The sequence below is a fragment of the Plectropomus leopardus genome, chromosome 12, assembly GCF_026936395.1.
Source record: "Plectropomus leopardus strain MGB_pleo_1.0 chromosome 12, ASM2693639v1, whole genome shotgun sequence".
Classification (NCBI taxonomy): Eukaryota; Metazoa; Chordata; class Actinopteri; order Perciformes; family Serranidae; genus Plectropomus; species Plectropomus leopardus.
Window position 1 is genome coordinate 2,295,734 of NC_142187.1, and position 27,601 is coordinate 2,323,334.

At 39.5% G+C, this 27,601-nt stretch overlaps 2 protein-coding genes across 8 annotated transcripts in view; one reads left to right on the top strand and one right to left on the bottom strand.

The window, feature by feature from the left end:
• Window positions 1-5,164, top strand: part of LOC121951979 (uncharacterized) — a 39,341-nt gene extending 34,177 nt beyond the window's left edge. For 4 of the 6 annotated variants that reach the window (XM_088085074.1, XM_088085073.1, XM_088085070.1 and 1 more), the window contains one exon: window positions 429-5,164. In XM_088085074.1, coding sequence (XP_087941200.1) covers window positions 429-521 — 93 coding nt within the window. In that variant the 3' untranslated portion in view covers window positions 522-5,164. The other 2 variants (XM_088085071.1, XM_088085072.1) reach the window with 2 other exon arrangements.
• Window positions 5,165-5,269: 105 nt separating this feature from the next.
• On the bottom strand, window positions 5,270-26,344 carry palmda (palmdelphin a). 2 transcript variants are annotated; one of them, XM_088085077.1, is made up of 9 exons: window positions 26,084-26,344; window positions 25,818-25,898; window positions 23,929-24,056; window positions 23,177-23,291; window positions 23,045-23,069; window positions 22,872-22,964; window positions 15,522-15,682; window positions 13,430-14,483; window positions 5,270-6,867 (listed from the first exon to the last, which is right to left on the bottom strand). In XM_088085077.1, exons 1-9 carry the CDS (start codon window positions 26,204-26,206, stop codon window positions 6,851-6,853), a joined length of 1,797 nt encoding a protein of 598 aa, XP_087941203.1. In that variant the 5' UTR covers window positions 26,207-26,344; the 3' UTR covers window positions 5,270-6,850. The 2 variants fall into 2 exon arrangements, with proteins under 2 accessions (XP_087941203.1, XP_087941202.1); XM_088085076.1 differs by lacking the exon at window positions 5,270-6,867 and having other exon boundaries at window positions 8,847-14,483; window positions 26,084-26,342.
• Between the last annotated feature and the right edge of the window lie 1,257 nt (window positions 26,345-27,601).

Genomic DNA, 27,601 nt, shown 5'->3' on the forward strand with positions numbered 1-27,601 from the left:
ATACTGTTAGACAGCAGCTGACTGTATTTCACTGTGTTGGATTGTTTCATTGATCAAGTGCATATCATGAAAATTTTCAGATTTGTTCTTTTGTACTTTCCATGTTGGGTAATTGATTTCTTCCTTTACTCATCCATTCATTTATCTTTATTAATTGTGAACTTCCTGATTTGTTAATCAGTTGGATTGATTATTTTTTTAATCCAGTAGTTCACAATTTCTCAGTTGTATTCATTGTTTGGCTCATTTTTTCATCTACTCACCATTTTTACATTTATCCATCTAATAAGTCCTCCAACCATCCCATCTTCTCTTTCTCTTTTTGCCCATCCATCAATCATCCATCCATCTGATAATCCTTCCAACCGTATTCATCTGTCCACCCATCTTGGCTCCAGTGGTTCAGCTGAATCTCCCCCTCCCTCCAGTTTCCCCCTTGCCTCTCTTCGGTGCCAAGACGACAGAACGCCATGGCGCAGCGATGGGAGGCCTCCCTGTTAGCCAATCAGAAGAAGGAATGAGCAAAGACAGTGGTCAGCTGTCGGCCATTTGAAAATGAAATCTTATGCCTCCGATCCTTCATCCTTCTGTAAGAAAAATCACACAGCCCTCTCTGTCAGCAGCTGATGTTTGATGTCTGTCAAAGCTATGAGTTTGAAGCAATGCATTACAAATGTGTTGTCTGAAGGATGCCCCATGAAAGGAGGACTGCGTCGTTCACTGAGTTTGGTTTCAAAGATTAACGTAAATTACCTAGTTTGGGTTTCTAGAAAAGTTCGGCAAAGTTGAGAAGTCCTGCTTTCAGAGTCAAACTGGTTTTTTTGCAGGATGTCTGAAACAAAAGGACTGTAAGTCACAACGGAACTGCCAGCCATGTCACACTTAACACTTTTTTTCTTATATATAATAACTTTTGTGGACGTTGAAGGCACAGGAGGCTTGTAACTATAATAAATTAGTATAAAATTCAATCATAATACAGTAATACCACCATTTTTGGCATATGACCCAGATTTTATGTAAACCTTTGAAGCACATGTCAAAATCTGTAAAAAGACACTATTTGTTTTAACTGAAAAAAATCCAGGCTGCCTTAAAATTTAAGTTGACTGAATTTGAGAGAATAGGTTGAGGTAATTCTATAGTGATTTAACTTTCAAATTCAATCAACTCCAAAATTTAAGTCAGCCTAGACACTGACTTTTTTCAGTAAAAACAAATAGCTTCTTTTTACAGTGTATTCTCCTTTAATATTTATTATTAAAGCACTTTTATACTTAGATATTAATGAAATATGGTACTAGTACAGATGTTGATATTTATTGATTTTTATGAGTATGACTGACTGTAATGCAGTGATTTTCAAACTTTTTCTGGGTAGTTGCATTTATAGGTCATTCATTGGTCAGATACCAATGTAATCTGTATATTTTAAAATGCCTAAAACTATACAGTGTTCATTTTAAAAGCTTTTAAGAGCTAGCTATGCATAGTGGAGATTTTGAGAAGGTACGTGCAAAAAAAGAGAAAGATCTTGCATTTTGTGTTGTTTTTAAATGAAAGATCATGTTTGTGAAAGGTACCAACCCGGACTTTGAAAATCACTGCCTTAATGAGATGTTACCATGAACCATTGATCAAGACAGTTTAGATCTTCCAGGCTTCTATGTCAGCCACCTTGGCTAAACAGTGCTAGCTGCTAACTGAATACCATTTTGGTTGCAATGGTACAGACTAGCTTTTTACCTCCTCCCTAGAAGAGATTGGTTTTAACCCAAATGGAGCTCTGGAGTGCAGTTTTGTGGGTCTCTTACAAATGAAATGAAAGAAAGCAAACATGACAGAATTTTTTGAGGATATTTTCTCAAAGTTGCAAGCCATGCAAGCTTTCTTTCCTTTTTGCTTTTTTTCTACGTCAGCATGGAATGCACGGCGTACGGAACAGGGCATAGACATTCTTGATGAAAGCTTGAAGTTCTACAAAAAACAAGCAAGTTTATCCATGTTAAGATCATCTTTAAACCAACATGTTACATTAGTTTTGGTTAGCTCTGTTTGCCCAGAAGTTTCTTAAGAAAAGTAAATACGGCCAGAAAGAGAGTGCTCAAGGGATGATATTTTTCTGTAGGCCAACCTGGAGGCTAAGTCACCATGGTTCCTTCATCAAAAAGCCTATGAATTTTTTTCATTGGATTTTGGATCATGCAGAAAATGAGCTCTGTGTTAAACAACTGCTTATGGTACTTACATGTTTTGTTCAGAAAAATAATCTTCACAAATGAATACCACTTTTAGGATTTTTGAAGCCTAAATGGAATCACCAGAAGTAAAAAGCTAACTTTAGGCTATAAACAAACGTACACGACGCTCGATGTGATGAGGTTTTGTAGTCTCATTTAGCTACTTGTTAGCAACCGCCGTTTTTAAGACACATAAAAGCTTCCAAGTTCACAGTTGGGTATTTACTGATTTATTTTATGTTGTAGAGCAAAATGTGAACGTCTCTTCAGCTTGGGTTAACCACAGACCTTGTGATAAACATCTAAACAAAATCCCATAAAAAAAAGGTGACTTGAGACAAGGGAAACAGAGGTGTTGAAAAGCTAACAGGTTCTAGAATTCATTCCTGTGTGGTTAATTTTCTATAACAGAGCTATTAAAAGGATAAACTTCTAATAGGTCTATGGATTCTAAAGAGACCTGACACACAAGGCACTCCCCACACAGCTGTACATTGTTAGTTAGCTTATAGCTAATTATACAGTTCTTACATAAATCATTAGCAGTTTGGAGCAAACAGAGCAGAAAATTGAATTGTAAGAACACTCCAGCTGTTAAATACATGTGAATAACTCAAGGCAAATGTTCACATTTAGTCTGTATACACCTTTAAAACAAATTGCTACAACCTGGCCAAACTCTGTCTGTCTGTGACTCTGCTGTTTTAACAAAAAGAACTTCTGACTGAATCAGATATTCTATTCCTAAAGTCTAGTGAAGAGTTTTACATATTTTTATGTCCTGTCTTGATTCCTAAAAAGAGATTTATCGTATTGTATTTTTGCTGCATATATTTATGAATTAAGCAATGCTTCGAAATCCTTAGCTTTTATTTGTAAAAGGTTTATATTGTATCAGAATGACTGCCTGAATTGGAAGTCTGCCATGTTTTTTAGGGGACGACTTCTGTGCATGTGTGTGTTTTATAGTAATCAGCCAGTCGGAGCTTCAAGAGCTCACTCACTTGTTTCCCCAATAAACTCAACTTGACTTGGCTGTTGACCAAAGGACCCAGCCAGCATTTGCATGTAGGGCCCATTTGGGTAATTAATGGGTTGAGAAATGGACCCTATATGGGATTGTCCACAGGTTCCATAATGGCCCCATGCCAATTGCCCACATGGGTGGGCTACCTGCATACCAAGAGGGTATAGATGAAAATGGTCACCTTATCTGGGGCCCACTTGGGTAAACAATTGTGGAACTCATGGAAGATGGACTATCTCATTTGGGCCTCATATATAAATGTTGGCTGAAATGCATTCAAGTCAACTCAGAAATCGGATAACTGCCAGGGTGAAATCATTACCAGCCGAGTGGATTGCTTGTCAGTTTGGCAGCACTATATTTTTGATGTGCTATTGGCGTTTATGTGTTTGCACTACTGTATTACAGTATAAAGATCCTACTAAAGATCAATCACCTTGGTAGCTGATAAACTCCAATTGAGCTGTGAGTCACTGTGCATCCTGAGGCTGTGTCTATACAAATGATGTAGCTTGTAACTATATTTTGCACTCATTATTTAAATGCTAGGTTTGAATTTCTTCAAATCTATCTTAGTATAAATCTACATTTGATATGTAGGTTGAAAGAGTTGGTGGATGCTATTTTCCTCTTCTTCTTACTCTTCAAACCATCAACCCTCCAATAAGAAATACAACCTTCTCTACTTCTGTATATGTAAACACAAGGGGTTTTACCAGACATTCTAAGTTTGGAAAATAAATGTGTGCATCTCACAAGCAGAAACTATACATTTCCTATGATAACGGAAGTGTATTTATAAAAAACAGAGTGCATGTAACAACCGTAAGTTGAGGATACCTAGTTTGTCAAATGTGTGTAAACGGCACTGACCAAGTGGCAATATAATTTAACAAGTTGAAAATGTTGAATATTCAGAAATGAATGTTTAGCCAAAGAAAACCTTATCAAGGGTGAGGCAACAGCACAATTGTTTCTCAAACTACCTAGTTCAGGTCTTATTTAGTGATTTATCTGTCCAGTGGCATAGATTAAGTGGACCTCAAATATGCACTCAGGCACGAAATAGAAAACGAAATATAACCCGAAGAAGTCCATAAAATTGTCTCAGAGTTGGTTTATATTAAAAAATTAAATTAAAAATTAAATTTTGAAGATGAGGTACTTGATTTGGCTTACTCAAATCACAAAACTGTGATTTCTGCACAGAATTAAGTTGAGAATGTTTTTAGTTGCCCATACCGTTTATTGTAGGGATTTGTTCAGGGCCAAATTATAGCCAACTTTAACTGTTGCAGTGTATGTAAGTATTGTATTAAGATAGACTTGAAAAAATCTGAATATATTCTTCATGAAGAAAAACTGTGATGTCAAGAGATTCTGAGATGTATTGAATGCACAACAATAACTGCTGTGTCCAAAGCAGGGCAGAGTTTAAGTTGAGCATGTCATGATGTTCCTCTGTTAGATACACTATATGATTGCACATATTAACCACTACCACACACTTGTTTGCCCTGTGATTTTGGATGTTATATCCACATCCATACCTGGTTTGGCTCCTGTTTTAGCCTCACTTCAGTCAGCCTCACTATAGAAGACACTTTATTATTCACAGCTCTACTTTTAGTTTTTAGATCAAATGCATTTAGTCATAAAGTTCTGTAACATTTCTGATTTTCTCACTGAACACAGAACCACATGCTACTCGCTAGATTATTCTGTATGGAGTCATATAAACAGCTGTCCTTATTCTAACAGCTTTTCCTCAATCGCTAATTAGCGTAATTTCTTCTGGTTCCGTGATTTCTTAGTTTGTTTGCCTTGAGTTTCAGTTATTTATGATTGCCAAATTAAAGGTCTGGTGGTGACTTCTTCAATAAACTCCTGAAACCTACTGTGTGTGTCCACTGTCTGTTAATCTGTCAGCTACCATTTTGATTTTTTGTCTTTTTTTTTTTTTTTTACAAAATGTAAGTTATCCTGATGTCTAAATAGAACAAGTTTTTCCACCAAGGACCTTACACATACCAGTCATTCTCTAGCATCTCTTTAACTGGAGCAAGTAAAGTTAAGGCATAAGGTCAGAGGTTGTGGCATCATTAAATGACTACTGATACATCAAATTTATATGAGTGAATGATGTCATTTACATGCCCATCCCACACAGAATTATATGACACCTATACAACAGAAGTAAAAGACATTTCAACTGTAGCTTCCAGTACACTATCAATAAATAACATATTCAATTTTGCAAATAACAAAACAAAACCTGTTTCATCAGTTACAATGTGATATTGTATCGTATACATTGTTTGAGAAAGTTGTCTCAGAAAGTAAAATTATTTATTAATTTATTAATTAAACAGCCACAGAAATAATAACAGGAAATATCACTTCCAGACAGAGACAGTGCCGTCTTTCTTTTAGTCCATGCTTGTTCTATTAAGTCAAACAACTAAGCTAACAGATCTGTATCCTACCTTATCTCTTTTACTTCAACTTTGTTAAATAACTGCAATCTAAAATCATAATATAGGCTATACAATGCAAAATGAACTTTATTTTCTATTTTATTGAGATCACATGAATAACAGAGTCTGTCTTCTATACCAGTGCCCACCCAATGTCCTGTTTCCATGTGGAGAGGGAGTATACCAGACCTGAACTGAGCACACATCTGTCATATTACCACATAATAACACTTTATGATGAAGGTGGTTATCGTGCTTTCCACAGTTATCCAACAGAAAGAATTAGAATTGATAGTATTTATTTATCATGCAGCAGTTCTTACTAAGCTACTTCTTAATAACATTTTCCCTGTTGTAGAGTTTCAGGGGAGGAGCCCCCCCCCCCCAAAAAAATGTGAGGGATGTGAGAGTCTAAATACAGAGGAGACCTGATACTTTCAGATATATAATGTTGTGTTTGCTACAAGAATATTGTCCTTTAATGGCTTATTTTTGACCATTTTTCTTTTGAGAGAAGAAATGACCAATGATTTATTTTACAAATGAAAAGCAACAAAATACAAAGTACTCAGCAAACAGAAATAGAGCCATGGTTTATGGTGGCGAATGTCATTTCCCCAAAGTGCATCACTATTGCTAAGGTTGCACTGCCAAAATGAGAATCACAAATTACTTTTACTAACAACACCCTATAGGCATCAGCTAACAGTAATACCACTGATGCTCCAGCATTTCCATCAATAACAGGACAAAGAATCTAATGTTTGGTCATAACAAACTAAGACAAGAGTGCAGTATGAAGGTTACACTGAACAAAGCATCAACAGAAGTAAAAGAAGATCCAACATCTCTGTCAGTCTGTCTGGCCGAGACAGTGGGTGTAACAGAATCATTGGAAAATGGAAGAATATGGGTCTAATAACAAACATAATACTGCAACACAATACTGCAATTATGCCAAAACTTCAACCTGGGAAAATAATCCCACTTGTGACCAATAGAAATAAAACGTTTTTGAGATATGAAGTCAGTAGTGGAAGCTGAGCAGCAGGTGATGAATAAGGAGCTAAAGGCTTCTGCATGTCAGATGGATCCCCTCCTCTTCTTCACTCCTTGTCTGTACCTGACACACACAACACACACACAGTACATCATCAGTGCAGCTTTACACCAGGCGGCTGTGATTTCACACTGACTGATATAAAATGGTTAATACAGAAAGGATTTTGTTGAGTTACACTTCACAAATGTCACATACTAAAATGCTTCACTTTGAGACACACCATGCTTATGAATGTAGCTGTTTCCATAAATAGACATGACAACAAGAAAACTACAATGCAGCTGCTATTCTGAGTGAAAAAGACAACAAAAAGTCATTCCCTTTTGTGCTTCAGAGCAAAGACAAACCTAGAGTTGAATTTAAAATCACTCTCCTGTCTTACAAAGATCTGAGGAGCCAGAGCCTTCAGCTGTCAGGCTCCTCTTCTATGGAACCATCTTCCAGTTTCGGTGAGGCAGACAAAAGACTTTCCTCTTTGATAAAGCTTATAGTTAGGGCTGGCGCAGCCTTGCCTTGAACCAGCCCCTAGTTAAGCTGATCAAGTAGGTCACTTGGACACTTCTTCTCTCTCTCTTCATTTACACACATTCATGTTCAATTGAGGCATGTTACTAAGCAACACGTTCTCATCCCAAGTTGTGAAATGTTGCCGGTTTTCAGTGGACTTGCGCATCTACATGTAACTCTCTAAGTATCGTGATGTCAGCGCAAGCACATGGTGGGATGATGCTGCACAAGGTTATGTTTAAGCAACAACAGCACACATCAATAAACACACATGCTGGTGTGGATGTTTGGATTAAGGGAAGGAGGCACATGATGAGGTGTAGAAAAAAAAATCACATTTGGATGGGAAGTGAACACCAGACTCCAACATGAAAGTCTGTGGTTTGTTGGACCCATCCACCACCCTTCCCTCCTGCCTTATAGGTGCCCTGATGCTCCTTTTATAACATAATTAGTAGCATTTCAACCTGACGCTGTCTTGCTGCGTTTGATGGACATGACAGGTCCTGTCCGCATCCTTGACTGACACCATCCGTACACATATCATGCAGATGTGGCAGGTGCTGTCTGGCCGTACCCTGGCATATAATAACACCACGACTCATTCTGTCCAGCGGCATTCTCCCATGATACTGTCCAGTCATTTTTCAGGCTGATGCAAAAGCTGGCTTTTGGTGTCACGATCTAATACCGAAAGTACTGTTGAAGCGGAAGTATCTCACAAGTTCAAAATTGCGAACTGCGTGGAAATATTACAATGCACTCTGGTTTTTATCTAGCCACAAACAAGTGTCCTGTCACACAAACATGATATTCATTTGAAATAAACTTTGGAACCTTAGCTTTGGATGTTTATGTCAGATCTTGAGCTTTTTACCACCTCCCATGGTTTTCATCAGCATACATTTGTTCAGTTGTTTTGGAACTGTAGATACTCAAACTATCCACTGTTTTATATATATCCTTTATTTAACCAGGGAAAAGACTCATTGAGATCTTTTTTTAAACCTTTTTTGGTCTTACCTTTCATTCTTGTTGTAGAAACCGTAGCTTATGAAACAAATCCACCAACAAGCAAGTAAGTGGACCATGAGTTTTCTTTAGTCTCTGAGGTGCCTGGAGGTGGTAGAGTGTGTGTTGATGTTAACTGTGGACTGATCATGTCCTGCAGCCACACACAAAGGTACCATTGTAATCAATGACAAATGAATGTTGTCTGCCTGTCAGTGCCAATGATACAAGTCCTGTCATTAATGTCATTAGACCTGATGCTGTCAGCTACAGGACACATCCTGTGTGTATACACACACACACACACACACACACACACACATACACATACACACACACACACACACAGTGGTAAAATGAACTGACATCAGTGTCAATATGAACTAACATAGACTGATATCCAGCGTGACTCTGTGGGACATCTGAGCTAATTCACATCAAACGGGATTAATGTGACAAACAATCATACACACACACACACACACACACACACACACACAGTGCTGTGATGAGTTCCAACAGCACAGGCACAAAACACTGTTTAAATCAAACAGTAACAAAAGTTTATTAGTGTTGTAATTATACATGCTCGTCATCTGACAGACTGTACACAAACATTTAGAGTTCATACATCTGAAGTTAGTATGAAACTGTGACACATATCAGTAGATAAAAAGGTTAATGAAAGTTATAACAAACAAAAACAAAAATCATTATGGTATTATTATTATGAAATAACTGTGAGACCGTAAAATATATAATTTTAAACAATAAATTGATCTATTTGTACCATGTTATACCGACAAAGTGGTTCCAGATTTTAACAAAGGGTTTTAGTCTACATTATGTCATGTAATAATTTGGAAATATAATCTCTGTCATTGACACTGTGTTAATCCTATTTTTTTATTTGTAGAAACCAAAATAGAAGCTGCATCATACATCAGACAACATTTTATAAACATCCCAGTTTTTATTCTAATTTGATTTGATAGTGGGATAACATCAAGCTGTTTTAGTCTATTAACCCTTTGTAACCTAGGCGAATTGACTTGATTTCTTTGACAAACATAGGGACAAGGCAAATTAAGAAGAAATTACCCAGAAATTAATAAGAAGTACATACAATTTATTAATTATACCCCCCCCAACCCTAACCTCTAACTCCTACCCCCCTCAAATAACTTTAAATATATAATTATGACAATTTTAAATAGTGTTCTCCATGGCTAAATGAAAAAAAAATGCTTTTCTATACTTTGTCCTTGCATTCGTGGGACATTTTTTGCCAAGTTGCTCATTGCTTCTTTTTTTTTTTTACCATGTTTTTTAAAGGAATTTAACTAATTAGCTCATGAATCAAAGCTTTGAATACTTGTGAAAGGCATCTGAAATCTGAAAAAAACGGGTATTGCTCCAGGTTTGAAAGGGTTAAAATCCTTCAATTTACTTTCATTTTTCTGTGCACCACTACTTCTCTCTCAAATCTACAGCAGAGACCAGTGTAATAAGGAACACAGTACAGTGCAATGCACAGTGCGTACTTGAAGAAAAAACTTGTGAACTTGTGAAATGCCATATAAAAGTTTTTACTTGAACCATATATACATTTCATCGTCTCTACTCTGAGTTACTGTAGCTACTCATCATGATGAACTGTTTTGCACCAGCAGAGGGAGCCAGAGGGGGGCAGCTCTACTGCTGTTCACATGGAATGGCTTTATCTGATAGACACATTTACACAGATCCTTGTCATTATCTGGAAGTGCACAATCACTTAAAAGAAATAAACAAAAAACAATGAAAACATTTTCGTACTATTTATAGTGAGTCATGTCATATCGCACTCTAGATGTGCATGTGATCAAACATGTATGATTTGAGTATGGATATTCATTTAGAAAGCACAGAAGTGCATTATGCTGCAGATGGTTTGTGAAATGTATCAATGTGCAATGATGACATTCACTGTAACTTACTAAGGTTGACTCATAGTAAATGTTCTCTTCCAAGGACAAAAATTCAATGTTTTAGTTTTACATTCAGGTGTACAAGGAGTGCATGTTTGATCCTCAGATGATGAATGTCTGGGTGGATTCTGCTTTTTAGCTGAATTACTCGTGATTTTTTCGGCCACAAGGTGGCAGAATATTTCCTTGACAAGCTGCCAGATTTGAAATATTATCACCCTGTAACGTTATTTATGCTAACACTTTAGCAAACAATTGTGTATTTGCATATCAGACAGACATGGAGCAAAGTAAGAGGTGATTAGCAATCCTGTTTTGGTCAAAAGCTTTTGATACAGTACTTTTGGAACCAAAAATAACACCTATAAACATGTTACTAGACCCTAGATCTGTTTAGTGTTTCCACTGCAGACTGTACTCCTGCATGTGGGCAGGGTTGTTGCCACTTGTTGCTTCGCCCAGCAGCACTCGCTGTATGTCCCTGTCTGCCAGTAATACAAAGTGAACTCCGCACATTGTTTATCATTCACAGAAAGGGCTTGCGTGCCAACATTTTCAGAACAAAAAGGAAAAGGCTGGCCTGAGAGTCTCTCTCTTTGGGATATTTATAAATAGAGGGTTTCTGCATTCACCACTTTTCACAATGGAAATGCAAAGAAAAAATGCGTACCAAGCTGAACTGAAGTGAACCCACCTGCTTTGTGGAAACTCAGCACATGATCACCAGCTAGTCTCTAACTGTGTCTGTCTGCTGGTCCAGCAGAGTACAGTAGCTTTAACAGAGCTCTCTGCTGCTGCTGGAAACAAGGATGAATAAAGAGGGGGGACTGAGCCAAACAGTTTAAGTTTTCAGTTGAGTTAGAAGTTGAAATGTTCCTCTAAAAGATATGGCTTAAAAGAGATCAAAAACCTCAGAAGAGCTGCAGAGTTGCTGATATTCCCTGTGGGTTCACCACTGTAACTGACCTCCTTTCATTCAAAGCATAAATATACAGTATATTAGTGGAGCTCTCTTCATGGGTAAAGCCAGATTTATGCCTGATGCAAGGGGTTAACATGAACCCCTGTGGTGATACCTACAGGAAGGCTTTATGATTTAGTTCAGCATCGGATTTCACCCACTGATACCCCCACCCCCACACCCCACAAACACTAAGCAGATGTATAGTACATATTTGGGTCATCTCCTGCTTCCCTTTAATTCCCCACTGTAACTGGTTATAAAAATGAGATGACTGCTGTAAATACTTTGACAGAGAGCAGTGAGCATGGCAGTTGTGTTTTAGTAAAAGCTTCATTGTCTTCACTATTAACAAACTGTATGGGGAACGGAGTAGGACAAAAAACAAGCAGCAGATCACAGTGCTGCTGGTCCCGATGTGTTAGGGCTGGGTAATATATCGATATGTTGACATGAGATGAGATATCTTAGATTTGAATATGGTAATACTGTGTTGTCTTCTGGTCGTACAGGCTGCATCACAGTAAAGTGATTTCATTTCTTGAACTTACCAGACTGCTCTTGCTGTTCTATTATTACCCACTTAGTCATTATATCCACATCACGGATGATTTTGTAAAAGCACCAACAGTCAATTCTACAACGTCACAGTATGGATATCAAGGTATTTGGTCCAAAATATTGATATATTTGATTTTCTCCATAGTGTCCACCTCCACCATGTGTAGTTCCATTTTTAAGGAGGCACAAGTCCTCTACTGCATAGCTTCAGCTAATCCCTTCACACAACATGATTCATGCTTCAGGAATGCTGCTACCATGATGTCAACACAAGCAGATGGTGGGATGATGTTGCATGTGCTTATGTTTAGGCAACTACAGCACATGGCTCCCAACACTGGGACGTCACCAAACACACATGCTGGCATAAAAGGTTGGGATTAGGGAAAGGAGGCAAATAGTAAGGTGTAGAAAAAGACATGACATTAAGACAGGAAGCAAACACTGGACTCCCACATGAAAGTCCTGTGTATGTTGGACCTGTCATCCACTATGTTGTGTTTTTATCAGGGTGCAGGTTTTTTAAAGTTCCGTTAATCATGGGCGATCTTGGGCGACATTCCTATCTTTAGCAGGCTGTTGTTTTGTTGTGGATCAAGCTGTAGCACTGGATAGACGGACCTTGTTGGGAGCCATAAGACTCATATGCTAATTCAAAACATGCACTGCAGGAATTGAATGTTGCCATCAGCAGCAACATGCCCAAAGAACCAGATGGAATCTTCATAGTAGCTGCTGATTTTAATCAACTCCAAAGATGTAGCAGGATCAAGGACAAATGAAATTTAGTTTTTTTTTGTTTAAAAAATGACTAATAAATCTACCTTCTACCTTCTACCAGGCTCTGTTTTAAAGCGTGAATGATGATACTGGTATCATATCAAATTAGGGGACCTATCATATTAGCTTCTCAGGAAAGAGCCAAATAATGCTCCAAAGTTAGGATAAATTTTGGCAAGGAAAAGGGGCGTGGCCATTTCACAGTCCCATGCTAGTCCCATGTAGTTTGGGGCAAAAAAGACACAGTTTAAGATGCAGTTTAGTATTTTTTCTGCCTGCTGTATTTGAATATATTTTTGCATATTGGGGTTCCAAAACAGTCTTGAAATTGCTCCCACGTGTGAAAGAGCACACAGGTGCAGCTATCAGACTGATTCCTCGACTCTTGTCTCTCTTGTGTTTGTGAAATTGACCATGGGAACCCTGCTTGTTCATATGGACTTCAAAACAGTTTTGAAATGCAAAATAATGGAACTGTAAAAAAAACCAAATTTGATTAATTTGACAGTTCTAGTTTTTATGTGTTTTTTGCAGAAGACTTTGTGATGTGCTCTTGATAAGTGCTTCACAAATAATTATAATTATTCTTACAAAAATGTCAGCAAAGTAATTTGCCATGCATGGAATGAAATGGTCTCCGATGTTGATTTCATGTTTGAGTTTGAACCTCCAGCCTGTTGTCAGTGTGTAGCAGCAGCTCAGCTGTTGTGCAGTTAGTGGTGAGGTTAGCAGACTGATGCAGCTGGTTACTGAGTTGGACACTCATGCATTAGTTAGTCCTGTTAGCAGACGGTACAGCAGTGTTTGTGTTTTTTCTGGATTTTTCTGATACCTGGTCCCAGCCGTCGCTCCATCCGTTTATCTCCAGTTCCCTCCACATGTCCAATGCTTCCATTGGCTGTTTGATAACTACTGTCTCCATGCTGGATGTTGCATTTCTTCTCCTTCGTGCTGTTGCCGTCGCTGATGTATTCGTTGTCCTCGATGATGACGAGCTCTGCCTTCAGGGAGCCCTCAAACTCCTGACCCTGCCCGCTGTCATCCTGCGCCGTCTGGAAGCCCATGAAGATGGCTGTGATTGGCTCGGTGGTCTCCATGGCATTGAGGATGGTGTAAGGGGTGTTGTCTCCGTAGAGGGGGGAGGGCGCTCTGTCGGAGTGGGCAAAGCCAGTGTACAGAGTGGTGGGTTGTGTTCGATGGTGGCTGTCATATGAGGGTGGGCTGTAACAATAAAGTTCTTCTTCGTCCACATTGATGTAATCACTCAGAGGAATATAATTGGCTGGAGTGTAGCAGAGCTGTGACTGGTAGGGAGATACTACTTCCTGGTCATGTGATCTGGGAGGAGAGCAGCCATTGGCTCTGCCTCCATTTAGCACACTGTTGCTTCTGATGATGTTGCAGCTGGGGTGGCTAATAGGCCAATCTGCCTGAACACTGTGACAGTTTCTCACCTGGTATGAGCTGTGACCATCTGTCAGGTTGCCATAGTGATGTCCCAACCCCTGGTGGTTTCCAGGCTGATGACCTTCCCTCAGGTTACTCTGGTTGTTTCTTTCTTTCTGCTCTCTGTAATGGATTTCTTGGTGACCATAGCGACTCTCTGGCCCTGGTTTCCTCTGCCAGTTCCCCCTGTAGCTGAAGTCTCTCTCTGTGACGTTGTTTCTGATGAGATGGTCAGCAGAGTATCCTCGCTGGTTTCTCAGGTCCAAGCCCTGCACTTTGTCTCTGTCATTATGGTGGTTGTAGAAGCAATGCTCCTCCCTCCTGTTGTGATTCTGGAGGTAATTTTGGTGGTTTCCTTGGCGATGCACTGTGGCGCTTCTCAGCAGCTGTTCTACCTCGCTGGCTGACAGCTCAGACACACAGCTCTGATCATGTGACCCCTAAAAGGAGAAAAAAATATCATTATTAGGAGAAAACATTCAAATGAAAATGGTAAAAAGGAAGTCATAATGTTGAAAGCACTCCATGCTCTGGCTCCAGCACACCACACATGCCAGTACTCAACCTCAGATCTGATGACAAAACTCTGCTAGCAGTCCCTCAATCTATGTTTAAAACTTAAACGGTGATTATGCATTTGCCATCAGGGTCCAAAAATAGATTTCCTATTGAAATCAGACATGCTACCCTAGTCAGTATGTTTCCATGCACAGTTTAGTGGAGCTACAGTTATTGTTTCCTGAGGCCATTTAATGTGACTACTGTCCTTGTCTCACTATACAAGCACTGGGGAGAATCCATTTATTGATGGAAGCAGGCTTATGTCCAACTCCACCAAGTCAGGTGGAGATATGCCCTCTTTCTGCAAGTTTCTATAAACCTATATTATTTATACTGGAGCCTCAAGCTTTCCGATTTAGTATTTCGGTCAGTTTGTTATTGTTTTTTTTTTTTGTTTTTTTTTGGCGTGAACATTTCAAAAATCCCCTGTGTTAGTTAAAGGGAATAAACAAGACTCATTGAGCTTTCAAAAAGTAAGTTTGTCTTGCTCTCCCTTCCTCTGCCTATTTATACCACAATGTGACATATGCACAAAGCAAAACAAAGCATGAGCCATGCTATGCCATGCTCTGTTTGTGTACGGAAAAAAGAGTTCATCCTTCATACTTGAGTCCAAATGAACATTTGTGTTAAGGATATTGCATTCACAAGAATAAGGCAGACAGTTGGACAACCCAAAAACATGATGCCTCCAGCCAGTGCTATCACTGGCACGGAGGCATAAAAATGTCATGAACTGCCAAGACCCTATCCCCTGCAACATTTAATTTCTACTCAGTATTGCGCAATCCCTTTTGCTATATTGATGTTGTTTTTCATTTAAAATCCTGTTTTAAGATTGTTTTGAAAATTGCCACATAAACAAAATGTTATTATCAGTGTTATTATTGATTCATCATTTCAATGAATGAAATTACCTCTGGCGAATTCAAGGCATAAACACACTTCCTGCCGTCGTCGTAAACCTTGTGGCCGGTGTGTTGGTGTACCTCGTCAGGAGGAACTGCTGCAGTGGACAGCACCGTGCTCTTCCCAGTCAGCAGGTTTTTAGTCACATTAATCTCCATGGCAAACAGAGCTGAGACACAGAAGACAGACAGACACAGTCCATATTAATGCCAGTATATGTTAACCAAATCTCACATCCTGCGGCTTCAGCTGCTGCTCTCTTGTGCAGGTTCCTTTTTGTTATTTTAATTAAACAACATATAACAACTTTACATCCACCAAATCCTCAAACTTCAATCTTCAGTGAGAGTAAGAAACATTTAATCCTCAGGCAGGTTTTACCAGCAGTGCATGCTTACAGCTCCTACAGAGGAGCTGCAGCCTCAATCACAGGCTGTCTGTAAAGACAGACGACATGACGGCTCCCCAACTGAAAGCCCACAACACTGATTCATCAGCCCGCACCCTCCATGTGAGTGGATGGAACATGTGCCAAACTAATGACTAAATTTTCCCAAAGACGGTTTCAGTCATTTTAGGTAATTGTTATCTCGCTGAGGTTTGTTCAAGTGATCATTTTTTGGGTACGACTGGTTTTAGTTACTTGATGCTATAAAAAGGCTGTATGTCATGATTGACAGCTGTGTGTGTGGTCGAACAGGTGTATGGGCGGGAACTTGATACCGCGGAGACTGCTACTGCGCAGACTCCGGCTCCAAATAACATCACCAGCATGGCAGCGGCCGTATCGGGTATTGGCTTCTCTTTTGTACAGAGGGAGGAAGCGGAGAGGTGTCGTCCATCTTTATATACAGTCTATGATCTCACTCATCATCAGATAATTATTTGATCATTTTCCAAGGCCAATTTTTGAAGTATCCAGGTCTGGTATTTGCACATGTAAACACTATTAAGTAAATGCAGAGTTAATAAAATGCAGTACTCAATGGAAACCAGGACACTTTGGCTGGCAAAGACCTTATCCAAGGTTCTAAACACTAGGCTGGTTTCCATTAACCCTTATATTGCACAAATTGAAATTGCAAATGTAATATACACCAAATGGAAACACGTCAGTTCTAAAAAAAATCCCATTTATTGCAAAAAAAGTTTTCACACTTACATGAGGTGGTATTTCAGGCAATTCAAAAAAGCCATATTTGGCAAAAGTGCAATTGAAACACTTCTCACGCATCCTTCTGTGTCAGCTATTTACACAGTTAAACAAAGTCACGGATGGTTACTTGATACTGTCCTTCAGCATTTTTACTCCAGTCCCGTCTGGCCGCATTCTAAATTGACGCCACCCATGGGCATTGCATGCGGATGCACCCGGTGCTGCCTAGCTGTCCACCGGTGCATAATAACAACACTGATTATGTCGAAACGCCTACTTATTGGACGTCGTCCAGCCATGTTCTGGTTAGACGTGGAAGGTGGCTTTTGACATCACTTTTATACGTCAAAAGCACTGACAGAGAAGATATATGTGACGAGTTCAGAGTGAGAATAGGCTTTTAACTTCAATCCAGGACTATCTGAATATTCTGCAATTTTCTAATAAGCAAACTTGAAGTATGGCCAAACCAAAGCACACGCACATGTGAGAGCTGACAGTTTCTCTGCAGTCCTATGTTCAGAATCCCCTAAAATCAAACAGTAATGTAAAGGTAGATCAGTACCTTAAATGTTACCACCTGCCTGGCACCTCTTACTTTGAAGGTATCTTTTAGTGAGCTCAAACCTTTCAAATATCCCAAACTAGTCGAACAAATCCTCTGTTGTGTTCCCAACTTGCAAAGTTATCTCCTTAGAGAACCCTTCCTCTCACATTAACCCCCTGTCAGGGTAACAGCTTATGTTGTCAGCTTGGATGTAGAGACATTTACAAAGGTACAATAGATGCAAACGCTGCCGCTATGTCATTAAAAAAAAAGTATCCAGGCGTTTTTGCTCTACCCAGCGGTCATCAAACTCATCCGCGGATCGGAACAATATCTATTCCGTGATCCATCTGAGGCGGAGAAGTTTCTTGGTCCAGATTAGGACAGTCCCGCTGACTGACTGGGGTAAGGCTCATGTTTTGAGCTCTTGTCTACTCCACTGTACTGAGCTGTCAAAGTCCTCACACGCTGGTTTGTTTACTTCCTGGTGGACGCGTCAGAGCTGATGGGACGTCACTCAGGAGGCGTGCCTGTCATTCTGACTTTCTACAGTTGTTTTATCGGCAACTTTGTCATGAAAGGCCTGCCAGTTTTCTTTTTTCTCTCTCTCTTTTTCTGTGTGCATTCTACTTATATTTTTTATTATTGTGCTGACATTAACATTTATCTGCTTTGTTTAGCGGCAATCTTAATCTGGCAGGTTACTATTATTTCCATTGTCCACTTACAGTACGGATGGTTCTCTAATGAATAGTAGCTTTTTGGCTATGCTTTTTCTTTTTTCTCTTTTCTTTCTTTTTTTTTTTCATTACTATTATGAGCTATGTTTGCTTGATTTTGGTATAACCCTATTTGAGTCTTATTAATAATTGGGGCTTGTAGCCTAATGTTTTCTTTTGCATCAATTTTCTGTTTTTTCACTAGTATGAACCCAATTTTTCTTTTTTTTCTGTCTTTATTATGCAATGGGTACTCATATAATAGGTTATCCTTTTTTTTATGGAGAGGAAGCGGTTACTAGACTATCCCTCACTGTCACTTCAATTTTGGGGAGTGGTTGCGGGTGGGCTCTGGATGGACTTTTTTTTCCATCTGTCTCTTTTTTTTGAGGGTGGGTTGTGGGAGCCTGTTTGGTTTGAGACTGGTTTACCTGGGTTTCATAAGGGAAAGAAGGCAGGCTGGGTGGGTGGGTAAGGGTGTTTCAGGATTGTGGGATAATGGTTGGGTGGGACAGGACCCAAGGGATGGAACTTTAGATTTACTGTTTTTCACTCGTGGTGGCTGTTTCTGGTTCACTTTTCTGATACTATTTTTCTGCTCAGATACCCATGACTAGTGTTTCTCTCTTGTCTTGGAACGGGCGGGGATTTAACATTCCTCATAAACGTACAAGCACTCTGGATTTTTATGGAGGATGAAAATAGACGTGGCTCTTCTTCAGGAAACTCATCTACTGGAAAGAGACGTCTCCAGACTCCAGGATAAATTCTATCATGTTATTGCTTCCTCCTCAAATTTGAAAAAAAAACAGAGGAGTAGCGATTATTGCTAAACGTAGCTTTCGATTTTAGGTTCTGGGAAGGATTCTGAGGGCAGAGTAGTCTTTATTAAAACTCTAGTAAATGACAAAAAACTAGCTTTTGTGTCTGTTTATGCTCCTAACTCCTTCGATAGGATCTTCTTTGATTACCTGACTAAACTTATGCTGGATTTATCTGATTTTAGTCTAATAATAGGAGGCGACTTTAATGCAGTTTGGTTACAATCATTAGATAGAACTGGTGTAGTGGAGGGGGCAAACCAACGTCTTGCTTCCTCTGCATTAAGGAAATGGGCTTCCGATTGTGCGGTAGTAGATGTCTGGCGGACAGCTAACCCCTCTCTAAGGGAGTTTTCTTGTTTTTCGTCACGTCATAGAACTTTTTCCCGTATAGATTTCATTTTCATTTCTAAACATTTATTGGAAATAGCCTCTGATTTTGCTCTTCTCCCTATGTCTCTTTCTGACCATAGGGCTGTATCTGGCAAACTGGCAATCCCTTCGGGCCCCAAACGAGCGGCCCGTTGGCGGTTTAATTCCACTCTACTGCAGAATGAATCTTTCCTAAGGGAAATGAAAGAACAACTGGACCAATTTTTAGCAATAAATAGACCTTCTGTTGATGATTCCAGGGTACTCTGGTCAGCTGTAAAAGGGTTCATAAGAGACAAAACAATTGGATTTGCCTCTAATCTAAACAAAACAAGATGGAAGCATATTGTAGATTTAGAGAATAGAATTGCTACTTTAGAGAGTTCTTTGTCTCTCAATGCTACCTCTGACCTTATTCTCGAACGAGACTTGTTAATCAAAGACCTTAATCAACTACTCAGGAACAAATCCGATTTTCTTATTCATAGGACTAGGCAACTTGATTACCTGTACAGTGCCCAACCAAGTCATCTACTGGCTTTGAAACTTAAATCCAACGAACAATTGGCTAACATATCATCTGCTAAATCTTCCACAGGTAAATTGTGCTTTGCTCCAATCGAGATAAATTATATTTTCTGCTCATTTTACTAGTGAGCCCTAGTGAGTGTGAGTAAGAATAAATCCCCAGGGCTTGATGGTATACCCCCAGAGTTTTATTTGACCTTCTGGCCTCAATTGGGTCCTCTTTTACTGGAGATGATTCATTCTACAATTAATAATGGTTCTTTCTTTAAGAATACTAATATTGCTATTATTTCTCTACTTTTAGAAAAGGGTAAGGATCCTTCTGAGTGTTCGAGTTACCATCCTATTTCAATTCTAAACGCTGATATTAAGCTATTTGCCAAAGTCTTAACTTCCCGATTGGAACCATATTTGCCTACCCTAATTCACGCGGATCAGACTGGCTTTATTAAGAAGCGCCTTGCCTCAGACAATGTCCGCCGCCTTCTCCACATTATAGAAGCCTCTAACACCGCAGATTCTTCAAATGCCATTCTGTCGCTTGATGCAGAGAAGGCATTTGATCGCCTTGAGTGGCATTTTCTGTGGCAGGTTCTGCATCATATGGGCTTTGGACATAACTTCATATCTATGATTCAAACACTATATAATGACCCAACTGCAATGGTATTGACAGGGAGCACCTGTTCTAGGCAATTTCCCATATCTAGAGGTTGTCGACAGGGTTGTCCCCTCTCACCTCTGTTGTTCGTTTTATCTCTTGAGCCTCTTGCCCTGGCAGTCCGGCAGTCAATCAGCCACAACCCTATTACTATACATAATACCAAACACTTTATATCTTTGTATGCAGATGATGTTCTTCTTTTCCTCCATAATGTTTCTCATAGTCTTCCTCACCTTTTAAACATTTTCAAGGACTTTGGCCAGATTTCAGGATACAAAATCAATTGGGAAAAATCTGCGTTACTACCTCTGAACACTTCCACTGGGCAGGTTCTTACCACTGTAGCCACATTAAACATACCAGTTGTACAGACATTTAAATATCTAGGAGTCTTAATTTTTCCTACAGTCTCAGCCACAGTGACTAACAATTATAAGAAAGCACTTGCTGATGTGGAAATTAGCCTTCAAAAGTGGAGCTCCTCATCTTTGTCTTTTCATTCCCGCATTTCAGTGATTAAAATGAATATTCTCTCCCGAATAAATATTGTTAGTTCTATGCTTCCTCTGGCACCTCCCAAAGGTTACTGGAAGAAAATTCACTCACTACTCTCTAAATTCATTTGGGCTGGTAAAAGACCCAGAATTAAATTATCTGTCCTTCAGAGACCAAAGAAAAATGGTGGTTTAGGACTCCCAAACTTTCAACTATATCATTGGTCCTTTGTGTTGCGCCCTCTCTCCACCTGGTTTGACACAGCATCTTGCGTATCTTGGCGCCCCATTGAGGAAAATATTGTCCAGCCCCACCGATCTTATTTATTCCAATATTTCTATTGAACAATCTAAGCTGAAGTTTGGGGCTATCATCGCTGAGCTAATTTCCACCTGGAGTGCTGCTGAAAAATTTTGTAAAGTTGCTTCCAATTGGTATCTCCAGTCACCCATATTTTTTAACTCCCGTCTCCAGCTGGGAGGGCGCCCTATATATTTTTCTAGTTGGGCAAATAATGGTGTATTTACATTATCTGATATTTTTGGGGCTGAAGGCTACGCTCTACGCTCATTCTTAGACATTCAGAAACTCTTTAATTTACCTGGTTCCTCCTTTTTCTTTTATCTTCAGTTGCGTACGGCAATGCGCACTTGTGGGGTGCCTTGGGATGGCTCACTAGGTTTACACCCTTTTTATAAGGCTCTGACTGGGAGTAAGGCTTTGGTCTCTACTGTTTATGCCATTTTGATGCAGGCACCAAACAAACCACTCTCTTTTGACAGAGTTTGGAAGCAGGACCTCCCATCTGTCAACAATAATTTGGACTGGCACTTGATCTGGCAAAACCTGTCCTTTTCTTCCAGAAACCCCAACCACGGAATCATTCATTATAATTTCATCCACAGGTCATATCTCACTCCACGCAGCTTGTTCAAATGCCCAGGAGTTGTGGTTTTCTGGAAGAATGTTTGTAGTGTGCTGTCCACAATATTGCCTAAGCAAATTCCTTACTCACCCACCATCTTATTACTCAGTGACCTTTCTGGTTTGAACCTATCCGCTAAACTTAAGCGCCTTTTTCTGGCTGGTCTCACTGCTGCTAAAAGGATGATAGCATGTCGATGGAAACCCCCTCATGTGTTATCCATAAATAACTGGCTGTTAGATTTTATTGATATAGCCATTATGGAATGCTGGGCAGCTAATTTGCACTTAGCGAAACCCAAAAACGTTTCATGTTGGGATGATGCAATCTCCACTCTAAAATCCTTACTGTAGTCATCTTTTGCTCTTACTTTGGGTCCTGTGGGTGGGTGGGTGGGTGGGGGGAGGGAGGAGATGTGGCATTCTTTATATTTACCTTCTCATACACTCAATACTGTAGATATGGTTGGTTGGTAGTATTGCCATTGTTTGGTATCTATTTAGTTATTCATTTTCTGTTGGATGGGCTACACTGCCATTATATTTCCTTTGTTACTGTTGCTACTATAGTCTAATTCTTGCTTGCCACATCTGTTTGTTTGTTTGTTTTGTTTTAAATTAAATGGAAAAACCAATAAAAAATTGATCACAAAAAAAAGTATCAAAATGTCCATAGAAACAAAATGCTTTTGCAGCACAATCACCTCTCAGCTCAGTACATTTACAGTACTGTACAATGTAGTACAATGTTTTTACCAGAATGCACAGCTTCTGTTTGATGTCAGCCTGGCTAGCAACAAGACAGCAAGGTGCAAAGGTAAACCAGTACCCTTTTTCCACCAAAATGCACACAGGTTTTTTAAACATGAGTAAATAAAGTACAGTGGAAACGAGGCTTAGGTCTCCACTGTAATCCAAGTGGACTCTGTCTGCTGTCTTCTACAATGGGGCAAGCTACGGGCTGAACAGACACATTTCAAGTGAGTGTTTAATACTAAAACCCAAGTTTTAGCAGAGTAGTCCCTTTAAGTTCTTTACCATCAAACTACAGAACTATGAGTGAGCTTTTTATATCATAATGTGCAAAGTACAATGTGCTGACTGACTTTACAAGAATGTATTGAATGCTCACTCTTTCTTGGTATGCTGGGTTCACAGTGTTTGTCGGCTGGTAAGGAGAGGGATTCTGGGACATCAGGGGTCACTGTGGTGATTTGTAAGGGCTCTGTGGGACAGAAAAAACACATCTGTAAACACATATTCTGCTGATTTGGGTTAAAACATCAGGATGGTGTCATAACTTACCAGGAACAAAGCTGTCCTGGGCCTCCTGGAGGACACAGAAAAAATATAAGTCGGTATAACAGAAGCACTAAAATAAAGGTCTGTGTGTGTGTGTGTGTGTGTGTGTGTGTGTGTGTGTGTGTGTGTGTGTACCTTGATGATGTCCCCTGGACTTTTCTCCACAGCCTTGAGTCTGTTGAGGATGAAACTCTCATTGGTGGAGATCACAGACTCCTCTCTCTCCAGAGACGCCACCTCCATCTCTATCCTGATGTGACAGAGGAGACAGTCAAGTTCAACAGCGCATATTTTTAGTTTGGCTTTTAATTGAACTTTTTTTTAGTAACTGACAGTCAATACACGGTAGTCTGTTTCACAGTTTTACTACATATACATATATATATATATATATATTCATTTACCTCTTATTACTGTTTGAGTATTTCACTTTTATTATTACTATTGTCATTTTATTTATTTTTTTACATATTTATTTATGTTTATCTTTCTATCTATAGGTTTTATACTGCCTGGCATTTCCTGGGGGGTATTCCAGAAAGGGGGTTCAAACCCTGAACTCTGAGTTGATCTACTCTGAGATGGGAAATTCTGAGTATTTGGTTCCAGAACAGCTGATCTGAATTAGTTGAATCAACTCTGAGTATGTTCACCCTGAGTTCAGCGTGATACCTCAATTCACCATGGCAACTGGTGAAAAAAGAAACCACGCTACTTTACCTCATTGGAACTAGAGGTCCTAATGCTGCCTACTGCATGTATGAGCAAAATGTGGGGATGGTACTTTTATTTAGCTAACTGATATTTGATTATTGATGTGTTAACTGTCTTTTATTGTATGGTAGTATTTTATGTGTGTGTGTGTGTGTGTGTGTGTGTGTGTGTACCTGTGGATGTTGAGCTGCAGCGCTCTGGTCTGCTGCTGGTCAGACAGAAGGCTCTGTCGCTGTGTGGAGTCTGTTGCATTGTGGGAAGCTGAGTCCTGCAGCAGCCACTGCTCTCTCAGAGATTTTTTCTGATGATTTCAGAGGACAGAACACAAGCTTCAATCATGTTCATTAAGATCTCTTTAATTGGAGTTTGGGTTTATACACATGCACAATAATATTCTCATGTAACTCCCATTAAAATAGTATTCTGAGTTTAATGTGGGTCAGATAAACAGTAAATTCCATTAAGATATTCCCAATTAAGCCGTTTTCCCACTGTAGCATGTTATGATTAAGACACCGATGCAACACATTACCGGGGCGGCTGTGGCTCTGAGGAGGAGCTGGTCGTCGTCTAATTGGAAGGTCATTGGTTTGATTCATGGCTCCTCCGGGCAACATGTTGAATTATCCTTGGGCAAGATACTGAACCCCAAATTGCCCCAGAAGCTGCCTCATCGCAGTGTGCATGCATATGAATGGTTACTACCTAGTAGGTGGTACCTTGTATGGTAGCCTCGGCCACCAGTGTGTGAATGTGTGTGTGAATGGATGAATGTGACATGTTCTATAAAAGCGCTTTAGGTTGTTCAAAAAGACCAAAAATACACACAAAATACAAGTACAGTCCATTTACCATTTCCATCTTGTCTGTTAACTGCCCATCAACAGTTTGCAGGAGATGCATGAGAAAAGCCCACATTTCTGGTCATGAGGAGAAATGCACCTGCATTTAACCCTTTGAGACCTGGATAAGTCACTTTTGTTGTGCAGCATTCAGATGCCTTTCACATGTAATGAAACCACTGAACTCTGAGCAAATTGGTTTCTTATTTATTTAAAAACATGAGGGACAAGGCAATTAGCACCTTGATAAGAAATGCCCTGCAAATCGCAAAAATAAGTAGTTTTAGAAAACGATTAACAATAAGCTAGGGAAAAATGTTCATAAAAACTAAATTTAGAATTATATATTGATTATATATTATATATGTAATTATATATTGAAAAATAATGTTTTGATGATTTTTTAAGCACTTAACAATTCATTTCCTTGTTTTTGTTTTTTTACTTTACTTTTTTCTGTTCTTTTCTGGCTAATTTTGAGGTGATCTTCTTTTAACTTTTTTTTACTAAAAAGCAAATTAGCTATTTCTGGTCTTTTCTTCTCAAATTGCTTCTTGCCTTCTTCCCATTTTTTGACAGATAATAAAGTTGTTGGTTTTTTTTTTACAGGTTTCAAAGGGTTAAACATTATAAAAGACTTGGATATCAACAGGGTTCTGGATATGCACAAATATCACTGACCTTTTCAAGACAGTGAAGAAAGAAAAAAGAGACACGCTATGTGCACAGCCCAATAAGTCTGCCACCAGTAAGAAATGGTGAAAAAATTATATTTTGATGCAAAGAAAGAAAATGGCATAAGCAGCTCCAGCTGTTCTACTTTTTCATATTTTGGCGTTATTCTGGCACGTTAATCACAGTATGCACAGCTGTATGGAAACAGGAATATTAGCAGCATATTCATTTTTATTAACCATGTACATAGCGTAGTAGGTATATCTTGTTTGTTTGGTTTTTTTAAGGACAAAAAACAGATACTTTTTTGCATGTAAAAGTACTCATTGTTGTGATTTAACTAATGAGTGCACATGACAGCAGCTGATCAGTGACGTCACAGGAAGAATTCTATGAACATTTGTGGACAAACAGATGGACAGAGGGATTATTCATGCTAATAAGAGATCATACCCATCCATGCAAACGGTTTAGCCCACACCTCACACCTGGTGTTAGAACATTTATAAATCTACTGAGACAATGTGTGAATCAGTGAGGGGAACCTTTAGATGCTGCAGTTTGAGTTTTTCTTGGTCCAGTTCCAGTTTCTTCTGCCTGATGTCTTCCTGAATGCGATGCTTCTCCTGTTACATCACAGACAAACACGAGTCAATGTACAGAACTGTGACAAAACATTCACATCATACATCAACTGATGCACAGCATGTTACATGTATTTTAATTAATGTTTAGGTTCGTTTAGGTTATAGCTACAAAATGTCATTGTTTAACTTGAGCAGATATAGGGCAGAGCAGAGCTAAGCCTTACAGTGATAGCCTGCAGCCTCTCCTTCAGCAGGTCAGACTCCTCCATACTGCTGCAGGACAGAGGAAATAAGAGAAAGTGGACAAAAAATAAATATGTCAGACACCTTTTCCCACAATTCAACATAGAAAAGACATACTGCTTTGAATCAAAACATTAGCCCAGCCAGATAACTGTTAGTATACACATGTACAAACTGTACAGATGGATTCAATCAAGCAGGAAAAAGACCAATTTCTGGGATCAAGATCCAGATCTTTTCAAATTCCCTGAGCTGCTGAACAAAGTCTTATTGACCTCACTGCACTATTCTTCACTCTAAACTGGATTCCCTGTTTTTTAATCTAATGAAATAAAACAGGCATTGCAATGACAACAACAAAAGATAGTTCCCATAGCTTCAGCCATTACTTAACCAGGAATACTGATAAAAAGAAACCCTGTCACTGTGCAGGACTCTGTCACTGTGCAGTGCCCCGTCTCTGTGCAGGACTCTGTCACTGTGCAGTGCCCTGTCAGTGTGCAGTGCCCCGTCTCTGTGCAGGACTCTGTCACTGTGCAGGACTCTGTCACTGTGCAGTGCCCCGTCTCTGTGCAGGACTCTGTCACTGTGCAGGACTCTGTCACTGTGCAGTGCCCTGTCACTGTGCAGTGCCCCGTCTCTGTGCAGGACTCTGTCACTGTGCAGGACTCTGTCACTGTGCAGGACTCTGTCACTGTGCAGTGCCCCGTCTCTGTGCAGGACTCTGTCACTGTGCAGGACTCTGTCACTGTGCAGTGCCCCGTCTCTGGTCTCTGTGCAGGACTCTGTCACTGTGCAGGACTCTGTCACTGTGCAGTGCCCCGTCACTGTGCAGTGCTCTATCACTGTGCAGTACTTGGGCTTTGGGGTTCTGCAAAGTCAAGCAAATTTGAAAAATATCCCTCAAGGTTTTTTTGAGATATGCAGTCAAAAGAATGAGATAAATGCAAGGTCAGCATGACCTTGACCTTTAACCACTAAAATCAGATCAGTTCATCCTTGAGTAAAAGTAAATGTTTTTGCCACATTTAAAGACATTCCCTCCAGGAATTTATGAGATGTGTTTACAAGAATGATACATATGCAAGGCCACAGGGACCTTGACCTTTGACCTATGTCCAGTAACATCTAATCAGTTCATCCTTGAGTCCAAGTGAACGTTTGTGCCAAATTAAAAAAAAAACAAACCCCTAGGTTTTCTTGAGATGTTGCATTCACAAGAATGGAGTGGACATACGAGGACAGATGGAGGGACAGACAGAATGGATGGACAACCCATAAACATAATGCTTCTCATAATGGTATTTAACACGGAAGCATAATAAAGGTATTAATGCCAGAATATAATATTCCCACATTCAAATTTTGACTTTAAGTGAACAGAGAGGCAATATCAGCACAATAAACTTACATTAAGTTAATATCTGCTCAAGCTGGGATTTCTAATATCACACTGGATAGTTGAATAAATAATAATGCATCATATTTAAATTGTTATA